This window comes from Manacus candei, unplaced genomic scaffold, assembly GCF_025592945.1.
Source record: "Manacus candei isolate 608988 ecotype Guabito, Panama unplaced genomic scaffold, ASM2559294v1 h1tg000071l, whole genome shotgun sequence".
Taxonomy (NCBI): Eukaryota; Metazoa; Chordata; class Aves; order Passeriformes; family Pipridae; genus Manacus; species Manacus candei.
The window spans coordinates 820,001-845,677 of NW_026138119.1; the positions used below are offsets into that span (position 1 = coordinate 820,001).

Sequence of the window (25,677 nt, forward strand, 5' to 3'; positions counted from 1 at the left end):
CCATTTAACAGACATGCTTGTTGGGAGAAACATTCCTGAGGGAGAGAAGGTTGGGTTTTTAATTTCTCACAGAATAGTCTTTTAGACTATGTCTTTACTCTGATCCTAGTACTTGAAAAATGCTTTTAAAGCATTGGTAGTAATTATGGAGTAAGAACTCTCTTAGAGATCTGTACAAGCACCATGATATCACTAATCAAAGAGTTCTTGTTTCGTAGTTAAACATTAAATGTAAATGAAGTGATAATTGGTTTATTCTTGATTCCAATATAAATTGATATTTTATTAAATTATTTTTTTATTTATTTAAGATTCTATTTAATATCCCCACTCAGAATTTGTAAAGATAATATAAAGGTCAGGTTTTTTCCATGTAAATTTTTTTATTTCCCTATCTGAAACAAATAGGGAAAAAAATTCTCTTTAACTTCTTAATATTAGTACTGCTTGCACTGAAGAACTTTGATTTACTAACAAGAACAGTTTCTGAGCAATTTGTGGAGATTGAGTTTATGAATTTATCATACCTCAGGCTGCTATGGACCTAAATCCTGGGGGAAAAAAAACGTTGAAAACACTTTATGTCAGAACGTGTCCTGCATCAATTAAAGTTGCTTGAACCACGTGCAATATTTTAAGGGCAAAAGCCTCCTGAGGTTAAACTCTCTCACAGTACTTTCCCAGGGCCCCCCGAGTGCCACGAGGCTGTTGAGGCTGGAGAGGGAGATCTGTTCTTACGCAGCTGTTTGTGCTGGATCCAGCCCCACCTCGGTGTCCATCTAACAGCTGAAAAGTCTCAGTGCTGTTAGTCCTGGACTTCTTCCCCTCCTGTTGTGGGATCTGCACTGGCACGGCGGGTCCTGGCAGTCCCGGTGACATCCCCGCCCCACCGGGGTGTGACCTGTTCCTTGAGCCTTGCCCAGGAATACAAATATCTTCCTGAGTACAAGGAAACTTGGGTTTAAGGGGCAAGTTTGGGGACTGATGCTGAGAAAGAACTTGCCTGATGGAGGAAATCAAATCCCATCTCCGTGAGCTGCCTGAATCTGCATCACGTTCTGTCTCTGATGGTTTCTAAATTGAGGGGGGAAAAGCTGTTGTGATAGTGTCACTAAACACTGCAGAGCAAATTTCTATATAAAACTCTTCCTAGGTAGGAAATTCCAGTTAATAATAATTTGGAGAAAAACCTGTAGTAAAACTTGAGCATGTTAACTATTGAGAGTTTAATTTGAGCTCTGGGGGAAATGATCTATTGAGGAAGGCACAGTAAAACTGATGAGATTGCAGGCAGGTTTTACAGATGATTTTCTCTTTCTTTTAAGAATAATTGAGTCATTTTAATGATAAGCCTTGCTTGGCTTCCTTGAATGGACTGCATGTAATTAGTTGCAGCTTCAACTTTGAAATGTTTTGACAGAAAATGTATCATTTAGCACAGAAAATTTTTCTAGCATCTGCCTTTAATATTTGTTCATTTTCTGCAACACACAACTTTGCTACTTCAGGTCAAATCCCAGACACGGCTCTGTTCTCTTTGTTATCTCGATTGTTTCCTTCAGGATGAGGGAGAATAATTACCCAGAACATCTTTCCCAAGCAGCTGGAGCCCCATTCCAGCTGACTGCAGCACCTGCGAGGCCGGTGGCGGTGCCGGGGGCTGCCGGGCCGTGCCAGCCCGGGCTGGCGGTGCCGGGCGTGCTCGGGCGCCGCTGCCCTTCTGTGAGCTTCAGCTGGCAACGGTGCCAGGGAATGCAAAGTGTCTGGGTTAGACTAATTAGAGGGATGATTTGTGAAACGCTGGCTATTTATTTAATTAATCACCGGCACAAAGCTATAAAACCCATATTTTAAAAATCCCTGTTAGTTTGCCATGTGGTTAATAGATTGTGGCACATTAAAAAGTGACACGGTGATGTATTAAAAATGTTCCACCTAAGGTTGGCTGATGTCCTCGAGGAACTTGAGCTGTCTGCTTTGTGCAGCAGAAGCAGAGGATTAGAGGCTGATCTGTTCAAGGATTGAATATTTCTGAAAACATTTATCTTTTGTAGAGCATCTGTTCGTTAAAATAGATCGTGGCGTGTTCCTTAACGCACAAATAATGTTTATGGTGTAGTTTTCATTGTAAGTTTTTGTTGCATTTTGTTATTACAAAGAATAACTCTATTCCTCAGTATTAAATTGTAATGTTTATTAGTAAGTAAAATATAAATAATTCTACTAAAGAGGCCATTCCTTCTCCTCAGTGAGGAAGCCGAGGATGGTTTGGGGTAATGAATGCATTTCTGCTGCAGCTGGAGCAGTTGCCCTCTGATCAATGTGAACGTGTGTTGTCGTCCTTGAGCAGAACTGGGGCTGCACAGGCAGGGAGAGCTGGTGCCACCACAGCCAGTGGGACATCCCACCCTCTGCAGAGCAGCAATTCTAGGTCTGTGTTGGCCTTGGGCGTGCAGGGAAGGAGCGTGTGGGGCGAAATGCCACGGGAGCATGACAGGAGAGGGCCATTTGTCCTAAACCTGACACCTGCATGGACATAAACACAGCCTGGGCTGTAAAGGGGATGGACCTGGGGCTTCCCCTTCCATCCAGATAATGTTTGTTGGAAAAAAACAATACCAAGAGATCATATTCATAGCACTCCAATACGGTGTTTTAAATTCAGTTTTAAATTCATAGAGAGTTTTATAAATGAATGTGTTACTATGATTGAAACATGCTGTTACCATCATTATGTGTCTTATTCTTTGCTCAGGACTTACATAATTTTATTAATTGTGGGAGTGAATGCCAAGCAAGAGCAGGCAGTGATTTGGGTACTTGATTATGTGGTGTGGTTATATATGTAAATCCTGGGTTTGAGGTGCATGTAAAGACGTGTTCAGGTGGAAGCGTGGAAGGAAACTGTCCAGCTCGGAGGTGATGTTTCTCAGCTGTGTGTTGTATAATTAACTGGTACATTAGGAGGGGGCTGGAATAAAACATGAGCATGTTAATGCAGCCTGGAGCTGGGGTTGTAGTGATCATTGCGATGCAGAGGACGCGTTGCTCAGAACTGCTGCTGCCACTGCAGCCTGGGAAACATCTGGACCTTTAATTGACAAATCGTGTGGTGCTGTACAGAGCAGGCATGCTAAGTGAAGTCAACAATTTAGAATAAAAAATAATAGTGTGTTATTTACCTTGTAGTTAAATATTCATACTTTGTTATGCTTTGGATAACAGGAAATTACTGGGTTAAATTTTTATGAATAGTGACAGTGCGAATAAGATAAATTAAGTATTTAATGATGTTAATGGAATTTTACATCGTGATCTGCTAACTCTGCAGCAGAAGCTGGGATGATACAAAGGAGAATCCACTCCTCAGAAGGGAATAACTTTGAGGCTTTGTTGAGAACCTGTGAGGGCTGGCAGTGTGCTCAGCGTGCCGGGCACCGGGTGGGCGCCTGCGGCGGGGCCGGGGCTGCTGTGCCCTGGTCTCACTGGGGTGTTCCCCATAAATGACTTAGGAATAACAAAAGGAATCATGTGACCAAAGTAATGAAAAACTCCAATGCTGTTCTAACCACCTGATGAAATAAACCCCATTCTCGTTTGGCCATGGTAGGGGACAGTGTGGTGGGTTGGAGGAGGAATGGTGTAAAACTGCCTGGGTGTTCATGTGAGCACCAAGACTCAGCACTGGACCTCTGAATATTCAATGTGCAACTGGACAGGCATCTTCCCTCAGCCTGTTACAGATCAAATGCCCAGGCTGTACTATCACTGTTCCCCGTGTGTCCTGCCCGTGTGTTGTGCTCCACACCCATCTGCTGTGTTGTACTCCACACCTCAGGCTGTGCCCATGTGCTGTGTTGTACTCCACACCCATGTGCTGTGTTGTACTCCACACCCATGTATTGTGTTGTACTCCACACCTCAGGCTGTGCCCGTGTGTTGTGTTGTGCTCCACACCCATGTATTGTGTTGTACTCCACACCTCAGGCTGTGCCCATGTGTTGTGTTGTGCTCCACACCCATGTGTTGTGTTGTGCTCCACACCCATGTGTTGTGTTGTACTCCACACCCATGTGCTGTGTTGTACTCCACACCCATGTACTGTGTTGTACTCCACACCTCAGCCTGTGCCCATGTGTTGTGTTGTGCTCCACACCCATGTGTTGTGTTGTGCTCCACACCCATGTGTTGTGTTGTACTCCACACCCATGTGTTGTGTTGTGCTCCACACCCATGTGTTGTGTTGTGCTCCACACCCATGTGTTGTGTTGTACTCCACACCCATGTGTTGTGTTGTGCTCCACACCCATGTGCTGTGTTGTGCTCCACACCCATGTGTTGTGTTGTACTCCACACCCATGTGTTGTGTTGTACTCCACACCTCAGGCTGTGCCCGTGTGTTGTGTTGTACTCCACACCCATGTACTGTGTTGTACTCCACACCTCAGGCTGTGCCCGTCACCACTCCCTGGGTCTCTGCTGGGGCCGTGGGTGTGCTCAGCATCCTGCTCTGCTCCCACCTGTCTGCTCAGAGCCGTGTGCCAGCGCGTCTGGAATATTGTGCCTCATTCTGAGGGTTTCTGCCATGTGCTTACTGAAGGCTTTTAAGGTATTTGATCATCCAAACTTAAAAAAAAATTGTCATCTTTTCTTTTAGATGACCCTTCTTTGTCTACTCAGCCTCTCTAAAGCTGTTTTGCTTATGAGTTAATATGACTGACTGTTTTATTTCCACTTATTTCGGTAAAGAAATAATTGGTCTAAGTTTTTTAATTTTTTTCGAGTCAAAAGATTAGAAAATGATGCTTTTCAGTGGTCATCTTAGAAAAATACAGTCCCTTGTTTTGCTATAAACATCCATGCTCTGATCCGTTAGAACTTTTGTATGTGTTGTAAATGCTGAGTTAATATATTTCTATTTTTCTCCTTCATATATTTCCTGTATGTTGATTAAATACATATGTAAGTTATGTTCAGAAAGTGATTGCTGGATTACAGAGTCACCTAAACCAAAAAACATTTCACTGAGTTTAAAAGTGAGAAGACATTTTGCATTTGGGAAAGGAGAAGCATTTGTTTCCATTTTGTGCAGTGTTTAGTGTTGTTTGCTGGGAGGTGAGTCAATGACTTGAATTAATTATAATTACTGAAGAGACGTATACTGATTGAGCAAATAAAGTAGTAAGCTCATTCGTGCCAAGGCCATCTAATTAAATGCTAACTTTGGATAAGCTAGATGTGCATGAAAGATTAATTTTAAGAGGTTTTTATGACTCCCACTAAATAATGATTCAGTAAAATCTTTGCATTATATCATTAGAACATCTAATCTTAAAGTGATATAACATTTAGTCACAGAACTCTATTGTGCAGGAAGAGGCAGTAAATTATTAGTGTTGAAAATCAATCACTTTTCTCTCAGAAATGTTTATGGACTTTGTTTTAATATTGTGCCGTGGTGTGTGGTGAAGCAGAGCAGAAGTGAGAAGGACACAGCACACACAGTTGTGCCCCCTGTTCTGCAGGTGCTTCAGAACTATGTTTAGGAGTAAGTTATCCTGGGAATGGACAGTGGTCACACGATATACATCAGATATACATCATCTGGTGTGGGAGGGAGGGATACATTCCCTCCTGGACTTTGATTAAAAGTTGATTTTAAATCTTAGAAGGACATTTTGAGTTGAAAGAATTGATGGAGTTTAAATATTTATTTTTGTTTAAATTTAACATACTGTAGGAGAGCATCAAGGAACCTTAAAAGAATCCATCAATAAAAATACTTGAAAAATTTTCTATGATTTATAGTACATTTTTGGTATATCCAGTTACTCCTCACTTCCTTAAAGGACTGGTGGGATATAACATTTCTAACAATAAAAGCTTAATGGAATCAGATTTGTGATTTCCTAGAAAATTAACGAGATATTTTGTCAATTTTATTCCAGACTTCATTTGTCAGAATATACAGTGTCCAGTGACAAGCTAAAAGAATTTTTTGACAAATTAACTGTGCCACAGGTGACAGATCAGGAAAATGTTAATTTAACAGCCCCTTTATGCTTCCCAGATTTATTGGAGGCTATTAAGGAAACTCCAAATGGTAAGGCCCCTGGCCCTGAATAGATTTTCCATTGAATTTTATACTGGATCTATTAATAAAGTTTGATCCTGCCTCTTTGAATATCAGTAATTGTCCTTTATCTTCTGGATCTCCTCAGCATTTCCACTTGGAATATAGTTTTTAGTTGGAAGCAGAAAGTGATTATGGTTGTAGCAGTGCCTGTGGTCTGGGTCTGAGTGATCCTGGAGAGGAGACTCCAGCCCTGTGTAAAACCCACAGGTTATCTCTGGTGAAATCCAGCGTGGCTCAGACTCCTGGCCACAGAGACTAATCACTGATCATACCAGTGTTTCCCACCCAATGTGACAATGGACTGCTAGAAAGTCTAATTGGCTTCACATCTCAGGTTTCAACCTCTCTAATACCTTATGGCAATCTGCTTTACAGACCTTTAATTAATAAAAATATTTCACTCACTTTTTTAAAGCCCTTGAGTGTAGCAGTGGTGCCTTGAGCCATCTCCCAGGCCTGCTCTTGGGATTGCTCCCCTTGCTCGAAGGGTGGTTGGAATCCTCAGAGGTGTGTGAGTTTAAGTCACCTGTCATTTTGGTGTTCCTGTTGAGTGTTTGTGAGTAAAAGAAAAGGATAGCTCTAATGGAGGAGGTAGAGGAGATTTAGAGATGTGGAAGAACAAGGAAAAGTTTAGTTAAAAACAGGAAACACAAAGTAAGTACCACATGGTGTGGGGCAAAGGAGAGAGGAAGCCCAGGGAGAGTTACCGTGGAATTTGTGATAGCTGGAGACCAAGGTCCTGAACAGGGTTGTTTTATAAATACATGGTTTGGATTATTAGTTTATAGAACAGCTGTCTGTGCAGTGGCTGAGGGATAACCTTTGGTTGTTAGATCCAGTCCCTGCCTCGTTTGTCTGCTCCCTGGCTTGACACTGGGTGTGTCAGTTGTAGCCTTGGCATCAACTCTCACATCTGGTTGTCCATTTTTCTTGGATTTTCCATTGTCAGGACCCAGCATTACTTACGATTCTGCCCTCCTTGGATTTATGTATGTAGCTGACTTGGCATGCCAAGGAGTCCCATTAGTTTCCTGGGTAGCTGTTCTTTGCTCCCTCCCGTGCCAATCCACTGCAGCCCCAGCTCTCCTGTTCTGGTGTCTCTGCTCAGCACCACAGTGTCACCAGCACAGCCTCGTGTGCACCCCGGGGTGGTGCCTGCACCTGGGCAAAGAAAGGCAGTTCATCACCTGGTACCAGTTTAGTTACTCTTCAGAAAGGTCCTGGAAGTAGAAAAGCAAGAGAGATTGCAAGGAAGAAACCCAGCCTTATGTTTTTTGGCAGCTGTAGCTCTGTTGTGTTCATGATTTCAGAAGACCATGGGTGGTGTCCCAGAGGGTCCTGGGCACACGAGCTCTCCCAAAGGCTTGTTAAGGTTTATCCAAACAAAGTGAAGGAATGTCCCATATTCTATTACAAACCTAACCCCTCCTTTGAATGAGCAAAACCAATTTCTTCTTACCCTAAAACATGGGAAGAGGAGGTATCTGCACTATAAAAATGCTTTCTTAAAAAACAAATTCATTATATTAGAATGGATTTTACTAATACTTTTAGCTATGCCAGTATGAATAACTTGAATCTTTAAATTCCTATTACTTCTCTAATTTATAATCACACTGAAGGATCAAATGGTTTTTAACAATATATTGAAATTAGCACATGGCATTTAACTCCCTGTTTTATGCTCTCATTATAGATTTATAGCACTGAATCCTTTTATTCTGTTACTTAGAATTCCAAGTGATTAATTCAAGAAACACTTTCTCCTCTCAAGGCCCTTGTGTGTGTGGAGAGAGATGGAGACAGAGAGTTACTTTGGGTGCTTTGGAAGAAGGCATCAGAATGTGCAATCTTTTGTCTGTTTAAAAGATTTCTGGGTTAAAGCTGCAGTCCTACCTGCAGTGGATTAAACGTTTTTTTCTTGTAAGACAAACTTTACAGATCTCTCTGTTGCTGTGTATTTTATGGTTTATTTAACTGTCAATCTTCACAGTGCCAAATAGATTTTTTTTAATGTAGTAAGTTCCAATAAACCCCAGTATTAATTAATTCTTCTTGGTCATCTTCAAACAGTTCAGAACAGTTCAGGCTCAGTTGTATGTGAGATTTTGTTCTTCTCTTGGCAAGCCACGGTCAAACCTTGATAGCTGGGTAGTTCTGCTCCCTCCAGAGGGCTGAGAGCTTCTCAAGTAGTGGGGGAAAACTGCAGAAAAGAGCAGAAATGTAGAAACAAGGGTAGTGCAGTTTGGAAGTCTTAGGTTGGCTTGATGGGACTTCCTCCCCATCCTGCAAGTATTTGGGGTTTTTTGGATCCTGCAGGAACATGGGATCCTGCAGTGAAGTTCAGGCTCTTTATGAAAATCTGTGAAATCATGGCCAAATATTTCATGTCCTTTTTACAGATAAACAGCAGGGAAAGAATTGGAATTTAGATGTTCAAGCTTCTTCCATTTTCAAGCCGTAGTAGAGTATTTTAGTTTTCCTGCTGAGGAGAGTTCCCTCTGCCCAGATTTTGTGTTAACTCTGTCACACTTTTCTAATAAAATACACTTTCTCAACAGGGCCACGTTGGTACAACGGCAACCAAAAAAATTGATGTCTACCTCCCACTGCACACAAGCCAAGACAAGCTGCAGCCCATGACAGTGGTGACCATCGCCAACGCCAAAGTGCACGACCTGATCGGGCTCATCTGCTGGCAATATACAAGTGAGGGACGGGAACCCAAACTGAAGTAATGCTCTTTCTTTACTACCTCTTTACCTCTGAATTTCTCCTCTGCAGCCTTTTTGCATAATGAAATGGATTTGCATGTCAGTGTTTTGATAGCTGAATCTTAGAGAGAGCACGTTCACGTTTGTCGGTGTTTCCCTCTGAGCAGCACTCGGGCACCTCCAGCCATGGCTCTTTGATTTGACTGCTGGGGGCTGGTTAATGATCAATGGGAAACCTTGGATCTGTAAATGAATCATAACTTCAAAACTATGGAAAAATAATGCAAACCTTATGTCTTTTGTTACCACAGAGGCATTTGTTATTCCATGTCCCATCTATTTTTGGGTAGTGTTCTTAATGGCTGAGATCACCAGGTGTCAAATACAGTCCAGAACTCCTCTGTAAGTCCCTTTGCTGTGCTGGAGTACTGTTGGTGTTTAGTGAGAGCTGTTCCTTTATCCTGGCAGGTGACATGAGATGCATAAACAGGTTCTTCAGAGCCCCTCACCTGAGCAGCTTTTGTTTTAAAACAGTCCTGTAAAATACTGCTGGTTTTGCTGGGTCATAGAATATAAAATAAGAACTTAAAATAGTTTATTATAGAGTTCTCAGAAGCAGTTGCTGGCAGGGATATCTCTGGTGCAAAGGAGGTTGATGGTTTTGTTTGGGTTTTTCTATATGAGACAAATTTCAATTCGTTGTTGTTCCTGGAATATTGGATGAATGGGGTGGGTCCTGAATTTTACAGTTTGCTCTTTTAGCATTTTTCAGGAGCACTTGAGACCTCAGTAGTCTTATCTGCTGTTGTAGCACAGTTGTGAAGGGATAGGGAGGTGCTGGGAGGTTGCTTGAGCTCCCACCAGGATTTGGTGATTTCTGTTCCATAGATACAAGGCACACAGGAAAGAACCCCTCTTGGAAACAATTTCATGAATATTGTTGCTTTGGATATAGGTTTTCCCTTAGATCTTCTCAACAGACAGATGAGATGTTTCTGAGGTCAAACACTTTGATTTGATCTGTTATTTTTTTACATTGGAAAAGAAATATAAAAGTATTCGTAGACAGTGCCATTTAATTTGCTGTTATTAATTTCTGTTCATTATATCTTAAGTTCAAAAGAGTGTCCTTTAGGTATGATTAGGTTATTTTCTAATGAGTAAGACAACATTAATGTCAGTCTTTGGACACACACATATTTTTCAGGAGCACAGCACACCTCAGACAGAACATGAGGAGAGTGTTCCATGAACCATCACTGCCCACAGCTAAAGGCAACAGTGGGAGGAAATGAATTTCACTGTCTGCCTTGAAGGATAAGATGTTATGATGTGTCAAAGAGTGATCATGAGCAAGGAGGCTGTCCAATGTAATCAAATTCAGGGCAGATAGAATAAAATAAATAATGGAGGCGTGAGTTCCCCAGAACACATGTTAGACACAGCAGCAGTGGAGAATCTGGGGACAAATGCTCAGATTAAGGGGCAGAGCCTTGAGATTCCAAGTAGTTTGTTTTCTTGTAGGTTCTTAATTATTTCTCATGTCTCCATCATCTTTTTTTAGCATTGCTGACTGCCACTCCTGGAGCAAGGATTGATTTAACTATAACCTAATTCTCATATTCCAAGTAAGGAAAGAGCTCGTGTAGGGTGCCCATTCTACACTGGCCATTTGTTCCTGATTCAGTCAGGTGAGAGTGTAAAAAGACAAAATGGGGATCATTGTGACACTGCACTGAAATACCTACAGAGAATGCCTGAGAAATGGTATACAAAGCATGTGGAGTGACAACTATACCTACTAGTGACACTGTGTGAGAGTAGAGAGGAGATTGTAGACTTTGTAATTAAAAAAAACAACCTCTCTGTCTTTAAGAAAATAATATATTACTGCTTAATTCTTTTTCCTAAAAGGTAGATATAAGAGTCTGAAGTGAGTGAGCACTAGTTGACAGCTTTGAGAGCATTCTGTATTCAATTAGGCTGCCTTTTTTATTATAATTGTATTATATTTGTCTGTATTCAGTCTCGATACAAGGAACCACTGACAGTGTTAGCAACCCTGTCCCTGGCCTCTTATAAATGAACTTGGGTTGTAACCCAGTGGACCTTTCTCTTGCCAGCCCCTAACAGATATGCTGGAATGATTCTGCCTGCAAAAAATAAACCAAATCTCCTTCTAGGAAGAAATCAATAGTGAGATGCACAATTCAAATACAGTTGCTATTTTTAGATGCTGTTGCATCTCTCAATTGCTGTGCTCAGCTTGTTCCTGACTTTGATCTCAGCCTGATGGAGGTCCAAGGTACAGAAGTTTTACCCATTGGACTTCTGTTTTTCAACCATTTGTGACAATGTCTGTGTTAATGCTCAGGAGCCCAGCCCATCATTGAAGACATTTGTAACCCCTTTATTTTATGGGATTTAACTGACAATGTCTCCCATGGCAGGGGATGGAAGGAGATGAGCTTTAAGTTCCCTTCCAGCTCAAACTGTGCTCTGATTCTATGATTCATAGAAATCTAACTAGAGTAAGAGAAAGATCCAAAAATCATGCCAGGCATTTCCCATTACAGAGTAGAATCTGATGTATGTGAGTTATTGTGGCCTTTTTTTTGGCTTGTTCCTACAAGCCTGGCCACGATGCAGACACATGGCCCCAGGCTGTGGGCTCCAAGCCCAGTGCTTCCCAATTCTCTCCCAGCACTGCCTTTTACCCATTCCTCCAAAAGTTTCTTTAACTCTAGAAGTTAAAAATTAATTCTGCATCAGTGTTCCAGGACTTGATAACAGTCCAGAAGCTCAGGAAAGTTTCTTCACTAGTATCTCAGAATTTTCAAAATTCAGGGTAATGAATGTTGCTGAAATACCTTTTTGTTAGCAAATTTGCAGCTTACATTAACAGCAATGCATCATTATTCCCTGTTTTCCATAATAAATGTCTTAGTCATGACAAGGTGCCTATAGATCACCTGGACTAAGCACCCTCAATAAAGCACAGTTGCAACCAAAGGTTTGTGAATTAATTGAGAAAACTGCAAATCAGGTAGTCAGTGAAATAATTCATTGTCACATCCAATCAATAAACTTTGTAAATCAACTCATTTAATTCAAAAAATTATCTATATAGATCAAGCAACCAATTAAACAATTAGCATACACTTTACAATTAATTAATTTAAGCATCAATCATGCAATTAAAACTCTGAATTTAAGCTGCAGAGTTTAGAAATGCACTGCCACGTGCACCTCCAGCTCTTCTGCGTGGCTGGGGAAAGGCCTGAGTGCTGGCAAGTTTACAGTTAGAAAGAATACTTATTTTTGGGTCAATAATTTAAATTGAAGTGACAGTTGAAATAGATTTCAATGTTAGGAAATTTTGATTAATACCTGTTTGGTAGCTATAGATAGTTGTTTCCCTGTGGGCTTTTCATCTGTGTAAAGAAAGAGACTCAGCTCTTTATTTCCCACACTGTATCTATTACAACTTTCTGTGTTAGTTAGTCCTGCTTGTTGGTCTTTATTAATTCTTAACTGCCTTTAGTGACTGGACTTCTTAGACACTTAGAAAAGGTAACTTTTCTGCTAATCATTGCTGCTGGCTTGGACAGATACTTTACTTTTCCAATAGTTCATGACCCTGTTTACCTGCCTGAGAGCACTCTCTGCCTTTCCAGTCTACAGACCCTAAACTTTCACAGTTGTTTGATCTGTGAAAAACCACAGACTGTTTGTTCACCTTTAGTTCTGAAATGTAGTCATCATATAAATAAATAAATTTTAACAAATGGAGAAATATGACTCCCAGCTTTTCTATGAAGTCATGAAACTTTTATGGACTTTAGTGTATTTTAATCACTGTCAGATCTTGCTTGTAGTGCAGTTGATGATGAAGGCTGACTACTTTTGCTGTAACTCACGTGGCAGCAGGATACGTTGGGACTTTTGGGCCGTGTTCTGTGGTGTCCTCAGTGTCTGTCAGGGTGTTCCTCCCCTGCAGGTGCCTCTGCCCCAGTGTTTGTGGCCGGTGGCTGCCCTGGGCCGGGCCCTCACTGACCCTGCTCTGTGTGTGTTGCAGTGACAACGTCAATGCCTACTGCCTGCACATCGCCGAGGACGACGGGGAGGTGGACACGGATTTCCCCCCGCTGGATTCCAACGAGCCCATTCACAAGTTTGGGTTCAGCACCCTGGCGCTGGTGGAGAAGTACTCGTCGCCCGGGCTGGCGGCCAAGCAGTCGCTCTTCGTGCGCATGTGAGTGCGGGACGGGCTGGGACTGCTCTGCCCCGGGGCACCTCCAGCCTGGGGGCTGCTCTGCCTTCCCTCCCCTGGGGTTACCAAAATTCGGGGCTGCCTCTATGGGGGTGCTCTGCAGGCGATGCCCAGCTCCTCAGGTGATGCCCCTCCCTGCGGGTGATGCCCCGCTCTGGGCTCTGTCACCAGGCAGGTGGAAAATCAAACGTGGCTGGCACAGCTCAGGTGGGACCATCACAGGGGGTCTGAAACAGCAGAGAAGAAAATCAGCCCCTCTGCATGTGATCAGTGGAGAACACTGAGCTGTTACACTCCCACTAGAAAATATTTGGAATTTGCACAATATCTGAGTTCATAATCTTCATTTTGCTCCAACCATGCTGCTTATTTATGAAAAATCTGTTCTGAATAATAAATGAAATAATGTGTATAGAATCATAGAGCATTTAGGCTGGAAAAGATGTAACAGCTTCAGAGAGTTTAAATTACAAAGTCATTCATGTTGGATATCCAGAGCCCTTTTCAAAAGACATTAAGAACTGATCTTGCAAGGGACTTTTAATTATTTTGGAAAAGTGTATTGAATTTTAGCAGGAAAAAAAAGGTGTATTCATGGTGTTTGGTTTTCCACACAGGAGATTTCAAATTCTTCTTTCAAAGCCCAATAGACAAAGTAGTGAATTTGTATTTTCAGACTGGTTAGTGGACTAAAAAAGCAAGTGATTTTGGAACAAATAGTTGCTGAGTGGCTTAATAACAATGCAGTAGTTGAGGAGAGAAATGAGCAGTAACCAAGCATGCCAGTTGGAATAGGACTGGAGATTCCTCTTCAAAGTCCAAAAGAATTTTGTTGAGGAAGACCCCATCCACCCCTGAGACTTGAGCTGTCTGGCTTGTAGCTCAAGAAGAATTTGCTCTGTTCTTATCAGTGAAGTAGGGATACATACTGTGCTTGATCACTTTTATTTTTCTTTACTTGTGACTGAAAAATCTTCTAAGCCGTCAGAAGGCCTTAATTACTGTAACAAAATACCAGGAGCATAAACCACTTCTTACTTGGGAAAAATATTTCATATTTGGAGCTCTCAAAATGAAAATGCTAATAGAGTTTTCCTGGTTATTGGACAACACCTAGATTTCTTAATACTACAGCTGCTTCCAGTTGTGAATAATCAGACATTTAAAAAAAATTCTACCCTATTTAATTAGTTTTTCTATTTTTTATTATATACTGTGTTTCTTAGAGATGGTCCAAAGCATCCAACTGAAAGCCATTGTCAGCAATCCCGTGTGTATTCCCAAAGGCCACGTTCACTTTGTTCCACTGCATTGGGACATTGGGAAATACAATATTGTGGCCACAGTATTTACAGTAAGTTCCTGAAGGTCGAGGCAGTGGTGGGGGGGGTGCAGGGAGGAAGCACAGCAGCCTCCCCAGGAGCACTGAGGCCCGTTTTGGTCTGGGGGTCGCAGTCACCCCCTGAATTGGGACTGGAATTCAATGCAGGGAGCACATGTGGGCTCAGGGGAGATGGAACCAACATTCCTCTGTGAGCCCAGAGCCCTGATGGGATCCTGGCCTGGCCAGCAGTGCTCTGGCTGGAGCTTGGAGCAGGATTAAAGTCCAGCTGCAGATCCTACGAAAGAAATGCAAAATCTTTTAGTTTACTATCATTTGTGCTGATGTGAGGAGTTTTCTTATAGCCTGGGAGGTGCTGCTGAGGAGAAATAGGACAACTGCATCATAAGCAGTGCTCTTCCAAAAGGGTCACTTTGGTTGTTCCTGTTAATTTAAATTTACTTTTGCTTCCTGTGTAAATAGGTTGAAATTAGGATTTTTAATGTGTCACCTAGAATGGAGACTTACTTGATCTTCTCTTGATCAAAAGGTTGTTATCTCTGGGAGTTTAAATGTGCATACTGTCTTATTTTGGTAGGGATTTTTTGCAATTTCTATGTCTTCTTGCTCCCCTGTCACCCTACTGGTGCACGTAATTGTGATTTTGTATTTCGCATCTCTTTTTTTCCTTCTCATGCTGAAGTATTTCAGCTGCTGCCATGTCAGCCTTGTGACCTGTGATGTTTATTAATATTGGGTCAGTGCTGAAGGATGCTGATGCCTGTGAGCAGCTCCATGCTGGAGCCGTGTTTCATCTCCCCTCTCCCTGTCCCGTGTTGGACGGACGTTCAGAGGTTGTGCGGCTGCCGAGCTGACAGCGGTGGAACCCCGCCAGGGACCCCGTTTCAGCAGGACATGTTTGAGCAGAAACAGTTTGCAGAACTTTATACACTTCAATTCCTGCCAAGGCAAACTCTGAGCCACTTGAGTTAGTTATAAATACCCAGAGGCAGTGGCTGGAAGTAGCCCACAGTGCAGTTTATATTCAGAGCTGGATGTGAATGTCTTTGTGGCTGTACAGAGTAGTAAATAATTGAGTTTGATTAGGGAGAGGGACCTCATTATCCCCCCACCTGTGCCCAGCTGGTAGGGGAGGGTCGAAATGAAGCCATTAGCTGTCGCTCTTACTGGCATCTCAAAGAGCTCAAATACATCTGTGTCTTATTTTCTTTTCTGGCACAATCAGTCGAGCAAGCTAAGCAGGCATGACCGAATTTGGCAAGTTCCAAGGACTCTGGCAAAGTTACACAAGGAGAAGACGGAGGGCAGTCATTCTGGCTTCTCCCTGCCCATTAGTCTAGCGAGTTGTGTTTTTGGAAGGTGGCTGTTGTGGAAAGCAGAGCTGTGTGCAATGTCAGACGCGCTGCTCGCACACAGCCTGCTCTGATGGCGAGGGCCTTTGTCAGGAGGAGGCAAACAAAGCACCACATCCATGGAAATATGGACTTCTTGAGATGGTGAGGTCATACCTGAAAGGCTTAAAATAAATCTGTACCATCATTAGGGCTTTTTCCCTTGGAAATTTTATTATTGCGACTTGACATACTCAGTCTAGTGGTGTTTCGAGGAGCTGTGGCTCAGCTGCCAGTTGGCACACAGAGCAAATTTGGCATGCAGATCCTCTGCTCTGTAGCACTTTTTTTCTGTTTTGATATTATGCTTAAATTGCTTTGACTATTATATACAAATTTTCAAAGCAGCACCCCTGCCATACCCAATAGTTTAAGATTTGAAACCTTTTTAAAATGTGCATTTACAAATTCAGCTCAAAGCTCTGAAATGTGTTTTTCCTTGGACTACAGAAGCACTCCCCAAAAGGCCTCTTCCCAGTTTGTTACAGGGGGGTGGGTAATCTCCAAAGTACAGTTTAGAATATTCATGGCATGCAAATTTAAGATAGTTAGTGTAGATGCCAAAGTTAAGAAGGTGGCTCCCAGGAGAGTGGAGAGGGAGGGGTGGGACCCCAAGAAAGGGGTCAAATGACTTGTCAGAGGTCTAAGGACAGTTACAGTGGTGTCAAAATGCAGCCAGTTAAACTCAGTAGTGCACAGAGCTATCCAAGACCAACCTGAGATTCACAAAAGCAGATCATTTAGGCTCAGAAGAAAAATTATGGCTGGCATAGTTCTGATTCCTATCACTGTGCACTTTATCTTAAAAATTACCCAACTTAAGTTAAGTCTATTGCGTCAGCTGGGATTTTTAGTCTTAACTCTGACTTTGTGCTGATCAAGTGGAAATCGTTATTAGTCACTCCCGGGCACTTCCAGCCATGCCAGCTGGTTTTGCAGTGAGCTTCAAGTGCTATAAATTCCACTTCTGGAAAATAAATTCCACTTCTGCGTTAAAAAAAAAGATCTAACCAACCAACGATTTTAAAAATCGCTCCAGGTCGGAAAGGAGCTTTTGGAAAAGTTCGTTTCTCGTTCAGAACAGAAGCCTTTTGTCCTTCCAGTGTTGGTTGTTTTATTCTGTGGTACGAATGGAGCCCGTGGAGGGACCCTGCCTGTTCCCATGGCACCTCAGCTCCGTGCCCCCAGCGGAGCCCAGCGTCAGCTCCTGCCTCTGCTGCTGTTTCCTTCTCCCTCTCCTGAACCTTGCCACCCTGGCTCCGGCGCCGAGGCTGTAAAAGAAGATGGAAAGCCAAGTTACCGCAGAATGATCACTATCATTAACATTCACGGGTGGTTCACTTATCATTCCTGACTGCACAGACATGGCAGCCGTTATGAAACGTCCACAGGTGTAGCACGATGATACATATTACATTGTGCCACAATGGATTTATGTATTCTGTAACAAAAGAAAAGTGTAATGAAAAAATACAGAAGGTAATCCTTTATTCCTCCACTGCACAATTTATCAGTAATGCCTGTGGATGATAAGTGCCAGGGATTTCCTTTGCTTGATTTAACCTTGTCACCCAGGTATGTTTTTGCAAAATGACAGAAAATACAAGCTAAGGAATTTCTTTGGCTTCCAATTTGCCAGCAGCACTTTTAATTGATTGACCAGAATCTGCTTGTCTGTCCTGTTTTCAGTGTGTTCACTTAAAATAAAGGTATCACACCTTAGCAGAGTGAGGTAAAACAGGTTGTTTGTAATTGCAATTAAGGATATGCTGGGACTGGGCTGAGTGAGGACAGTCCATGCCCATGGTCAGTGCAGTGCACCAGGGTGTGGAAAGGTGAGGTTGGTGTTTCTCCAGCAGAGCTTCCTGTGCTCTGGTCACACAGTGGAGGGTGTGGTGGATCAGTGGTGTTCCAGACAACCTGGTGCAGAGCGTGGCTCTGGGACACCCTGATGGTGTGTCCAGCGACAGGACAAGGAACAGTGGCCAGAAACTAAACCACGAGAAGTTCCACCTCAACATGAGGAAGAACTTCTTTCCGTGGAGGGTGGCAGAGCACTGGAACAGCTGCCCAGGGAGGGTGTGGAGTCTCCCTCTCTGGAGACATTCAAAACCCACCTGTGTCATCTGCTTCAGGGGGTTGGACTGGATAATGTCCAGAGGTCCCTTCCAAACCCAACTGTTCTGTGGTTCTGTGGGGCTGCTTCTCTGAGCACAGGAAGCATGCTCTGACACACTGGCCTGGCCCCAGGATGACGGCAGGAGCTCTTTGGTCTGGGCTTAAATCCACCCTCGGCTCAGATGTGTGGCTTTGCCGAGTGCTGAAATGTTGAATTGATGTTCCTTGGTGCATTGTGAGAGGGAAACCAGTGCTGAGCGAGCCAGGGCAGGGGAAGGGAGAGTCGAGTGGCTAAACTGGGACAGGCTTGGGACCCTCTGGCTCTGCTCCAGAGCAAATAGCCAAGAGTTCACCAAAGCGGGTGCGCTCTGAGCTTCACTGCTCCTGCCAAGGGTTCGCTTACAGATCCCACACTAAATATAGTAAAACACAGAGTGTTTCTTATTTTGCTTTGATCAGTAAAATAAACTTTTAAAGGTTGTTCTGGGATGAGATCCAGCTTCTGAGGCAAAGAATGGCCTTGGCTCAGGCAGGGGTTAGTAATGGAGTGTCAGGGAAATCAGTCTGACAGTTCTCAGGCCAGCTGCTCAATGGAAAGAATCAGCCGAGCTGGGATGGCCCGGAACACGAGCAGATCACAGCAGCCTGTGCTCTTTAGCAGCTGAAGTGTCAGGAACTGAAAGGGAATCTTCCATTTTCAGGATGTTCCCAGTCCATGAGTGACCCTGAGCTGGGGCTCTCTGCCATTGGAAGCTCTGTGCCTGGGAGGGACCCGGGCTGCTCCGGGGTGGGGGCTGCAGTGCCTGCTCTGTTTGGGGCAAAAAATGTTGAAAAACATTGTGTACTAAGGAGAAAATTGTGACTGTTGTTTTGGCCATAGCAGGTTTTGGAGGACTTCCTTTGCCTTTGCTGTTTCTTTTTCCCCTGCAGTATTTTAATTTATTTCCCTGTGTTTTGGTTGGAGTTCTCTGGAAACTTGCTGTCAGTGTTGCAGAGTGCTGTATGAATTACCTGGAGGCACCAGCTGTTGGGACGGCCCAGTCCAGTGTGCAGGGCTTTTCTTGTAGAACTTCACTGACAAGCATTGTGTTGCTTAAAGTGCAGAGGTACTTTAGTTTCCTTTTTGTAACTATAATTGTAGAAGAGGTTTTTCACTTTTGAAAATCCACTGAACCTCACTCAGCAGGTCAGCTGGGACTGGAGCTGTGAGGCCTTTGGGGAGTGAGGGATCAGCCATGGCACTGCTGGGCGAAGGATGGGTGTTGTGTGGTGCTCGTGTACATCGTGGGGCTCCATGGCAGCTTTAGGGGAGAGTTGCTCCTCAGTGAAGGGCTTGGGAAGGTCTCTGCTCACTGCACAGTGTTGGTTGGAGGCCCTGTGCCCTGGGGTTGTTCCAGGACAGCAGTGTCACTCCCTCCTCCTGTGGAGCAACGGGCTCAGTTCTGCTCCTGCTGCACTGAACACACGGCAGGAACAGAGGGAAAGTAGGTGCATGAAAAGGTTGGGCATATTTGGTTTGAAGACGAGTAAGATAGAGTTATAAATAATAAATGGTCTGGAGAACATAAATTTGGGGCTTTTAGGCAGTTTCATTTTGCCAGGAACAAAGGGAATTGAAAATGAAATTCAGATGAGACCAATGCACAACCAAGGAGAGGGAAACGACATTGTACACCAGGGATGGGGGACATCTCTGTGGGGCTCAGAGCTGGGCTGGGCTGATGGCCCCCAGAGCACGAGTGGCTGCAGGACAGTGAGCTGTGGCCAGCACGTGCCCAGGCAGGGGGTTCCTGGCCCCAGTGTCAGGCCCCCTGAGCGGCTCCGAGCGCTCCTCGGCGTGTGCTGAGGGCTCAGAGTTAACATCTGTCCATCCCAGCGTGGCTGGGGGTGCCACATCTGATGTGACCTGACCTCCAACCTCTAGTCCCAGAATTTGTGTCTCAAAGTGACATGTAGTAATGTGGGCTTGTTTTTCAGGATATACTTGTGTTGCTTGGATTGCTTTTGACTGCCAGTTGCTTTTAAAAATATTCCAGCTGTGATGTTCATATAGAGCTCTGCTCCCTGATTAAAATTCCTGGTTGCCAGATACAAAGCTCCTCCTCCTGCCCAAATAGCTTTGCAAACCATTTTTTTCCATGCAGAACAGTCTCTCCAGTGGGAGCCTTCAGCTCTCAGATTTCCCTGGAACTGTCTGCAGTGACATCTACTGACACGAGCCGAGACTGACTGCGAGGGCTAAGGGGCAAAATTCAGTGTCTCTTCTATTACGTTGTCATCTTCTCTGCTTCCCCAGTAGTGCCCTCTCAGTGTTTGGCAGCAGTACCCCCACAGCCATCCCTGTGCTCTTTGCAGTCCTTCCCCCTGTGTGGCCTCTCCCACGGGCAATGGCCAGGACAAGGACCCACTGCCGTGGACCTTTATGGGAGATTTTGTGCCATTGTATTCACAAAAATGTGTCCAAAGAAAGCCCCTTACTTAGGTTTAAAATAATGCATTGAAATAATACCTTGATAGTGCTGCAAAGCTGCTGTCACCTCACTGAGGGTTGTTCTGCCACTTCTCCCTAAAGGTTTGTTACGTGTGGGACATGGATGAAAATGCCACTGGGAACTGCTGCTGTGTTATGTGCTGTAAAACACTCCACAGACACGTCCTGAGGGGCTGAGGAGCCCCCCAGGTACATTGGCTCATCTTTCTCTCTGATGCTGAACACAAAGTGATTAAAAATAACAATAAATTAGGAAAATCCACGCACCCCTCGAATGGCAATCTATTTTCTCTGGTTTTGTCTTTGCCTTGCTAAGGGAGTTTGCTCAGTTTCTCCTTTGAACTTCCCTTTCCAGCCCATCTTCGTTAACCGTGTGCTAACGAGTGCTTTGCTTGAAGCTAACGAGGACTGCGGGAGCTGCCGGTGATGATTGTTTTGTAAAACTGCATGTGCATCTGTCTTGCAGAAATGCTGCTCATGGATTCTCACTTATTCAGGTGGACAGTATGAAGGTCACCATGAAGGATATCTTACAAAAGGCCTTAAAGAGAAGGAAGGGATCACAGAGAGGCTCAGGTGGGTTGTTTATCGTATTTTCTGGAGGGCGAGGTGTTTTCTCCACGAGCATATTTTATATCTCTTTTTAATTGTTGTGAATGCTGCACAGGTTTTGGGGGGGGGTTGTGTCCCAGCCCCACTCACAGCAGTTCTGTGCACAGGTTTGTGTTCTCAATGCTGGCACAAAGCTGACAGTGCAGGAGCTGCATAATGTTTGCTGCAGAGCAGTATATCCATTCCTGCAAATATTTATTTATAATAACAAAGCCATTTGCATTCAAGTCCAGCTCATGGTAATTTGGGATGATGGGTGGAAGTACAGTGAGTCCAGCCCATGGTAGAGTTTGCATATGTACTTTTAATTTATGTAAGAAAATGATGCTTAGTATGATTTTAAATAATTTCAAGGATTTGTCGTTACTTGTAGAGAAAAAGAAAAATTTACTTTCTGCAATGTTGTCCGAGTAGTGCTGTTACAGTTAAGGCATATCAGGATTTAAAAAAAGAAAATGTACAGTGCTTGCAATTCTGTTTTAGAGCAATTCTTTTCTGGAGGTAGATGTGCATTCACATATATGTTAGTGTATATATTTCAAAAGTATAAGGCTGAGAGATCCTTCCAGCAACAAGAAATAATTACTGAGAGAAATTGCACCAAGTCTTGTCACGCAACAAAGGAACTTTAATATAAACCCATCTATATAGTGGGGAAAGATAAGGATCTTGTCTTTGTAAATGAATGAAACCTCCTTATACACCCTCAGTTTTAACTATGGGAAAAGAAAATAAACCCTGTTCTCTTTAGAAAAAGTAGTTCAGTGCAGTTTTTAAACGCGTGTATAATCTGTCATGGATTTAATTAGCTATCTTCAGATGAGAGCTGAAGTTTTAATAAAAGTTAGAAGAGATAACACAGTGAAGGACACGGATGAGCTGTCTCAAGGCCATATTCCAAGGGAACGATAAGAGCTGTAAAAAATGGCAGAGAAGAGCAATTGAATGGAGCAATGAAAATCTGATTCTCGTAAAAAAAAAAAGGGGGGGGGGGTGAGAGGAGCAGTGCTGGTGGGGGTGGAGAGGAGCCCCGCCAGTCTGCAGCAATTTGGAGGGTGGCCAGGAGCCATCGCTCACCCTCGGCTGCGGCGCCGCCGTCCAGATGTGCCAACGGCACGTCCCGGCCCTTGCCAGCTGACTGCGCCGTGTGATAACCAGCTCTCTGGATGCCCATCACTGGCCGCAGAGATAGAATTAAATGATGATGATCTTCCCACAAGTTGGGAGAGGAAACAATGCATATAAATCTTGATTTCATCTCAGCGTGAGAAGTCTTTATCCATCATCACTCATAATGAACAAGTCGTTAGCGGCGATGAATGGTGGTGGGGTTTTTTCGAACACCTCTTTTGTTCACTTTTTGGGTGACTTTTATTTATTTCCTGGGGTCAGATTTCCCTTCCCTGAAGGGAGGTTGCTAAAGGATTCACTTAGCTCAGTCTTTAAACTGCTTCCTCCCTTCGTGTAACAGATGTTTTACTCTTTATCCATTTGAAATTTGTTTCTGCTTTAATTTTGTTACTTTTGCTCAGTGGTTTAGCAAAGGAATGGACCTGGCATTTGTTCCTTCAGCTAATACAGTCACTTCTGCTGCCTTGGCCCTCCTGCTCAGAACCCTTTGCAGGAACAGAGTATGTAGACATGTGTGTGTCAGCTGCAGGGGTTAATTATATAAGAAATCATTTAAATTTACTTTTTATAAATTATCCATGTGACATCTCACCTCTTTGAAATATGACCGGCACCCCTGCTGGGGTTATAACCACAGTGGAAGTCACAACTACAAACCACTTGGTTACTTACAGGCATATTTCCTTGGGAACATGTGATTGGATTTTTGGGATAGTTGGTGTTTGCAGGTTTTGGTTACACTTGTGTCCAGACACAGCCAGAATTCCCACTTGCAGCTGGAAGGTCCATGCACTGGGGTCACTGTGAGCAGAATGCTCACTCTGGGAAGGCTCTTGCTAGAATTCCCAAATTACTGAGTTTCATAAATTTAACTGCTGGTGAGCACTCATGATGTGTTATTGGAACTGCCCTGTGATACTGGCATGTGGCTGAAGGGCCTCCTCAGATCAGGTATTTGTGTGTTAAATTGGTAAGTCAGAAATTTTTATTAGAATTGTCTTCCCTCATCCAAAACTTCCCTTATTCTCCATTACTTCCCTTACTCACAAGTGTGATTTATCAGGCTTGGGGGGCAGGGGGGCTTAGGAGGCTCTTGCTGTCATCTTAAAAGCAGCAGCACTTGCAGCTGTGTGCACAGAGGGGTCCTGCCCACACAGCCCTCTGGATCCAGGCAGGACCCACCTGCCCTGAGCTGGGAATGCTGCTGGGCTGAGGGCAGGGAGAACCCAGGATGCCACCACCGTGCACACAGAGAGACTGGAGCAGGAGTAGGAAAAGATTTTGTCATTGTTCCTCATCTACCACCAGATTCTTTGTAATTGGAGAGGATGTGCCTCTCACTTTCACTGGGAGATGCAGGGATAAATGGAATTGCAGATCAGACCATTAGCACAGCACGGGCCTGTGCCAGGGTGGTTCAGGTCATTATTAAGCAGTGGATTAGGATGTCAAAGTTCTGAATAAAAGATAAGACATAATTTAGGAGAAGCGTTTCTCCTCACTCAGCAATGCTTCCTTTAAAGCTGATTGTTCTGATTTTTAAAAAGTCGTTACCAAAAATAGACTGAACGTGTTTATTTAAAGTTTTTGGAATAGTTAAATAAAGCTGAAATGCCCATGAGCTTTTCTACCTGTTTTCAATGGGCCTCCAGACCAGCCCTCCCAGGACAAATTAATGTATTATTGTTACAGCTTGTGCTGTTTTCAGGCACTGGTAGAAGCAGTTGCTTTCTGACCTGTTTTCACCACTGACTTACAGGACATTTTTCAAACTGGTCCTAAGTTGATAGGAAAGTGCAAACCTAGGTCGGCTATTTTGGGTGAGGAAGAATTTGAGGAGTTCCTGTGGTACAGTTAGGAAGGGTTTGTTCAGCATGACCAGGGCTAAAACACTAGATTAGTTTCACCTAAATACTTTATTCAGCCAGTAAAGATTATTTGTTGCAGGAAGATACAGGTTAGTAGGAGACAGAAGTGGGATACAACCTTTGCTTCATAGAAAGGCACCTGAAAAAATGGAAGCAATATTCTGACTGTGCCTAGCTCTGTTTAGACAGAATTATTGCAAACTGTTCAAACTATTCCACGTTCCTTGCAATTTTCCTTTCTTAGTGTCTCAAGGCTTTTGACATATGAACTCTGACCATTTTTAAATAATAATTTTTGAGTCAGTCAAGGGGAAACGTGGGTGGTGAAATAACCTGGGTGTTTTGTAGCTGAGAGAGCCATGGCCCCGAGTCCTTTCCCAGAGGATGTGGTGGTCCTGAAGCAGGGCTGTGGGAGCCTGGTGACCCATCCCACCACAGGCAGCCGTGGGAGGTTAATGGGAATGCTGGATCATCTCCTGCCATCTTCCCAAATAACCAACTGGGAGAAGTACATGGGAATGGCTGCAAGTTAGGGAAAATCCTCTAACAACCAGTTAGTGCTGCATACTGGAGAAGATAAATCTGCAGAGGAAATCGTTGAGGCAGATGTTTAATTAGTTGGAGCCAGGCTGGATAAATCAGGATAGGAGCTGTCTATGCAGATATGCCGGTGTGCCTTGCCTTCCTCTGGGCTGGTGTCACTGGCTCTAAAAACAAACTGTTCTTTTTGCTGAGGAAAGAGGCAGCAGAAAGAGTCATATAACCTCTCGCTTACTGTAATGGATTCCCCTGTGTACACTCATAAAATAGAAAATGTAATTGATGTTTTCTTATGGTAATGAAAACTAACGAAGTCGAATACTTTATCATCAATTTGTTTAACCTATTGCCTGCTCAGCAGTGTGTATTGCACAGGCATATTTTATGGCATGGCTGGAAATAAAACACCCCTGGTTGTGGGATGAGCTCCTAGAGGAGACTGGTCTAATCTGGGATGGACCACCATGAAGGGGGCTCAGGAATCACTTGTATGAGAGGGTTTTCTGAAAATAGCCTGAATGGGAGAGAAGGTGCCTGAGGACAGGGCAGTGCCCCAGCCACGGTGGGCAGGGCTGTGAGAGGAGAACTAGAAGCTCCATCAGTGCTGCAGGGACCTGGCTGGGCTTGGCATGGCCCTGGCAGTGCTGAGGTGCTGGGATATCAGCCCCTGGAGAACCCTGGTGTCCACAGGTAGTTCAAGGATTGTTGTGTATAATCCTGCTGTGCCTGCATCTCCTGGAGGCAGCTGCTCTGAGCACTCCAGCAGCTAGTAATGTAAATATAAAATCTCTCCTCAGTGTGGCAGATCTGCAGAAGGAGAGTCACCTGCTGGAGATGGGGAGCGTAAGAACTTCCCGCTCTCCCGGAATTCATCAGTGAAAATGTCGGATACGGTGCTGTCTGGATTTTGGGCAGCTGTAATAACCAAGTCCTGAAAAGCTGTTCTAGAAGTGAGATCTGGGTGTTTTAGTACTTGATATAATTCTGCTCCCCAGAGATTAGTTACAGTCTCAATAACTCCTGGAGCAAGTAGCTGTGAGGCATGCTTAAAAATCCCAGCC

At 43.8% G+C, this 25,677-nt stretch overlaps 1 protein-coding gene across 3 annotated transcripts in view; it reads left to right on the plus strand.

Annotated features, from left to right (window-relative positions):
• Window positions 1-25,677, plus strand: part of MAPKAP1 (MAPK associated protein 1) — an 89,819-nt gene that overhangs the window by 29,047 nt on the left and 35,095 nt on the right. For all 3 annotated transcript variants that reach the window (XM_051807548.1, XM_051807549.1, XM_051807550.1), the window contains 3 exons: window positions 8,698-8,870; window positions 12,929-13,105; window positions 20,932-21,041. In XM_051807548.1, the coding sequence (XP_051663508.1) occupies window positions 8,698-8,870; window positions 12,929-13,105; window positions 20,932-21,041 (460 nt within the window). The remainder of the gene's footprint in view (window positions 1-8,697; window positions 8,871-12,928; window positions 13,106-20,931; window positions 21,042-25,677) is intronic.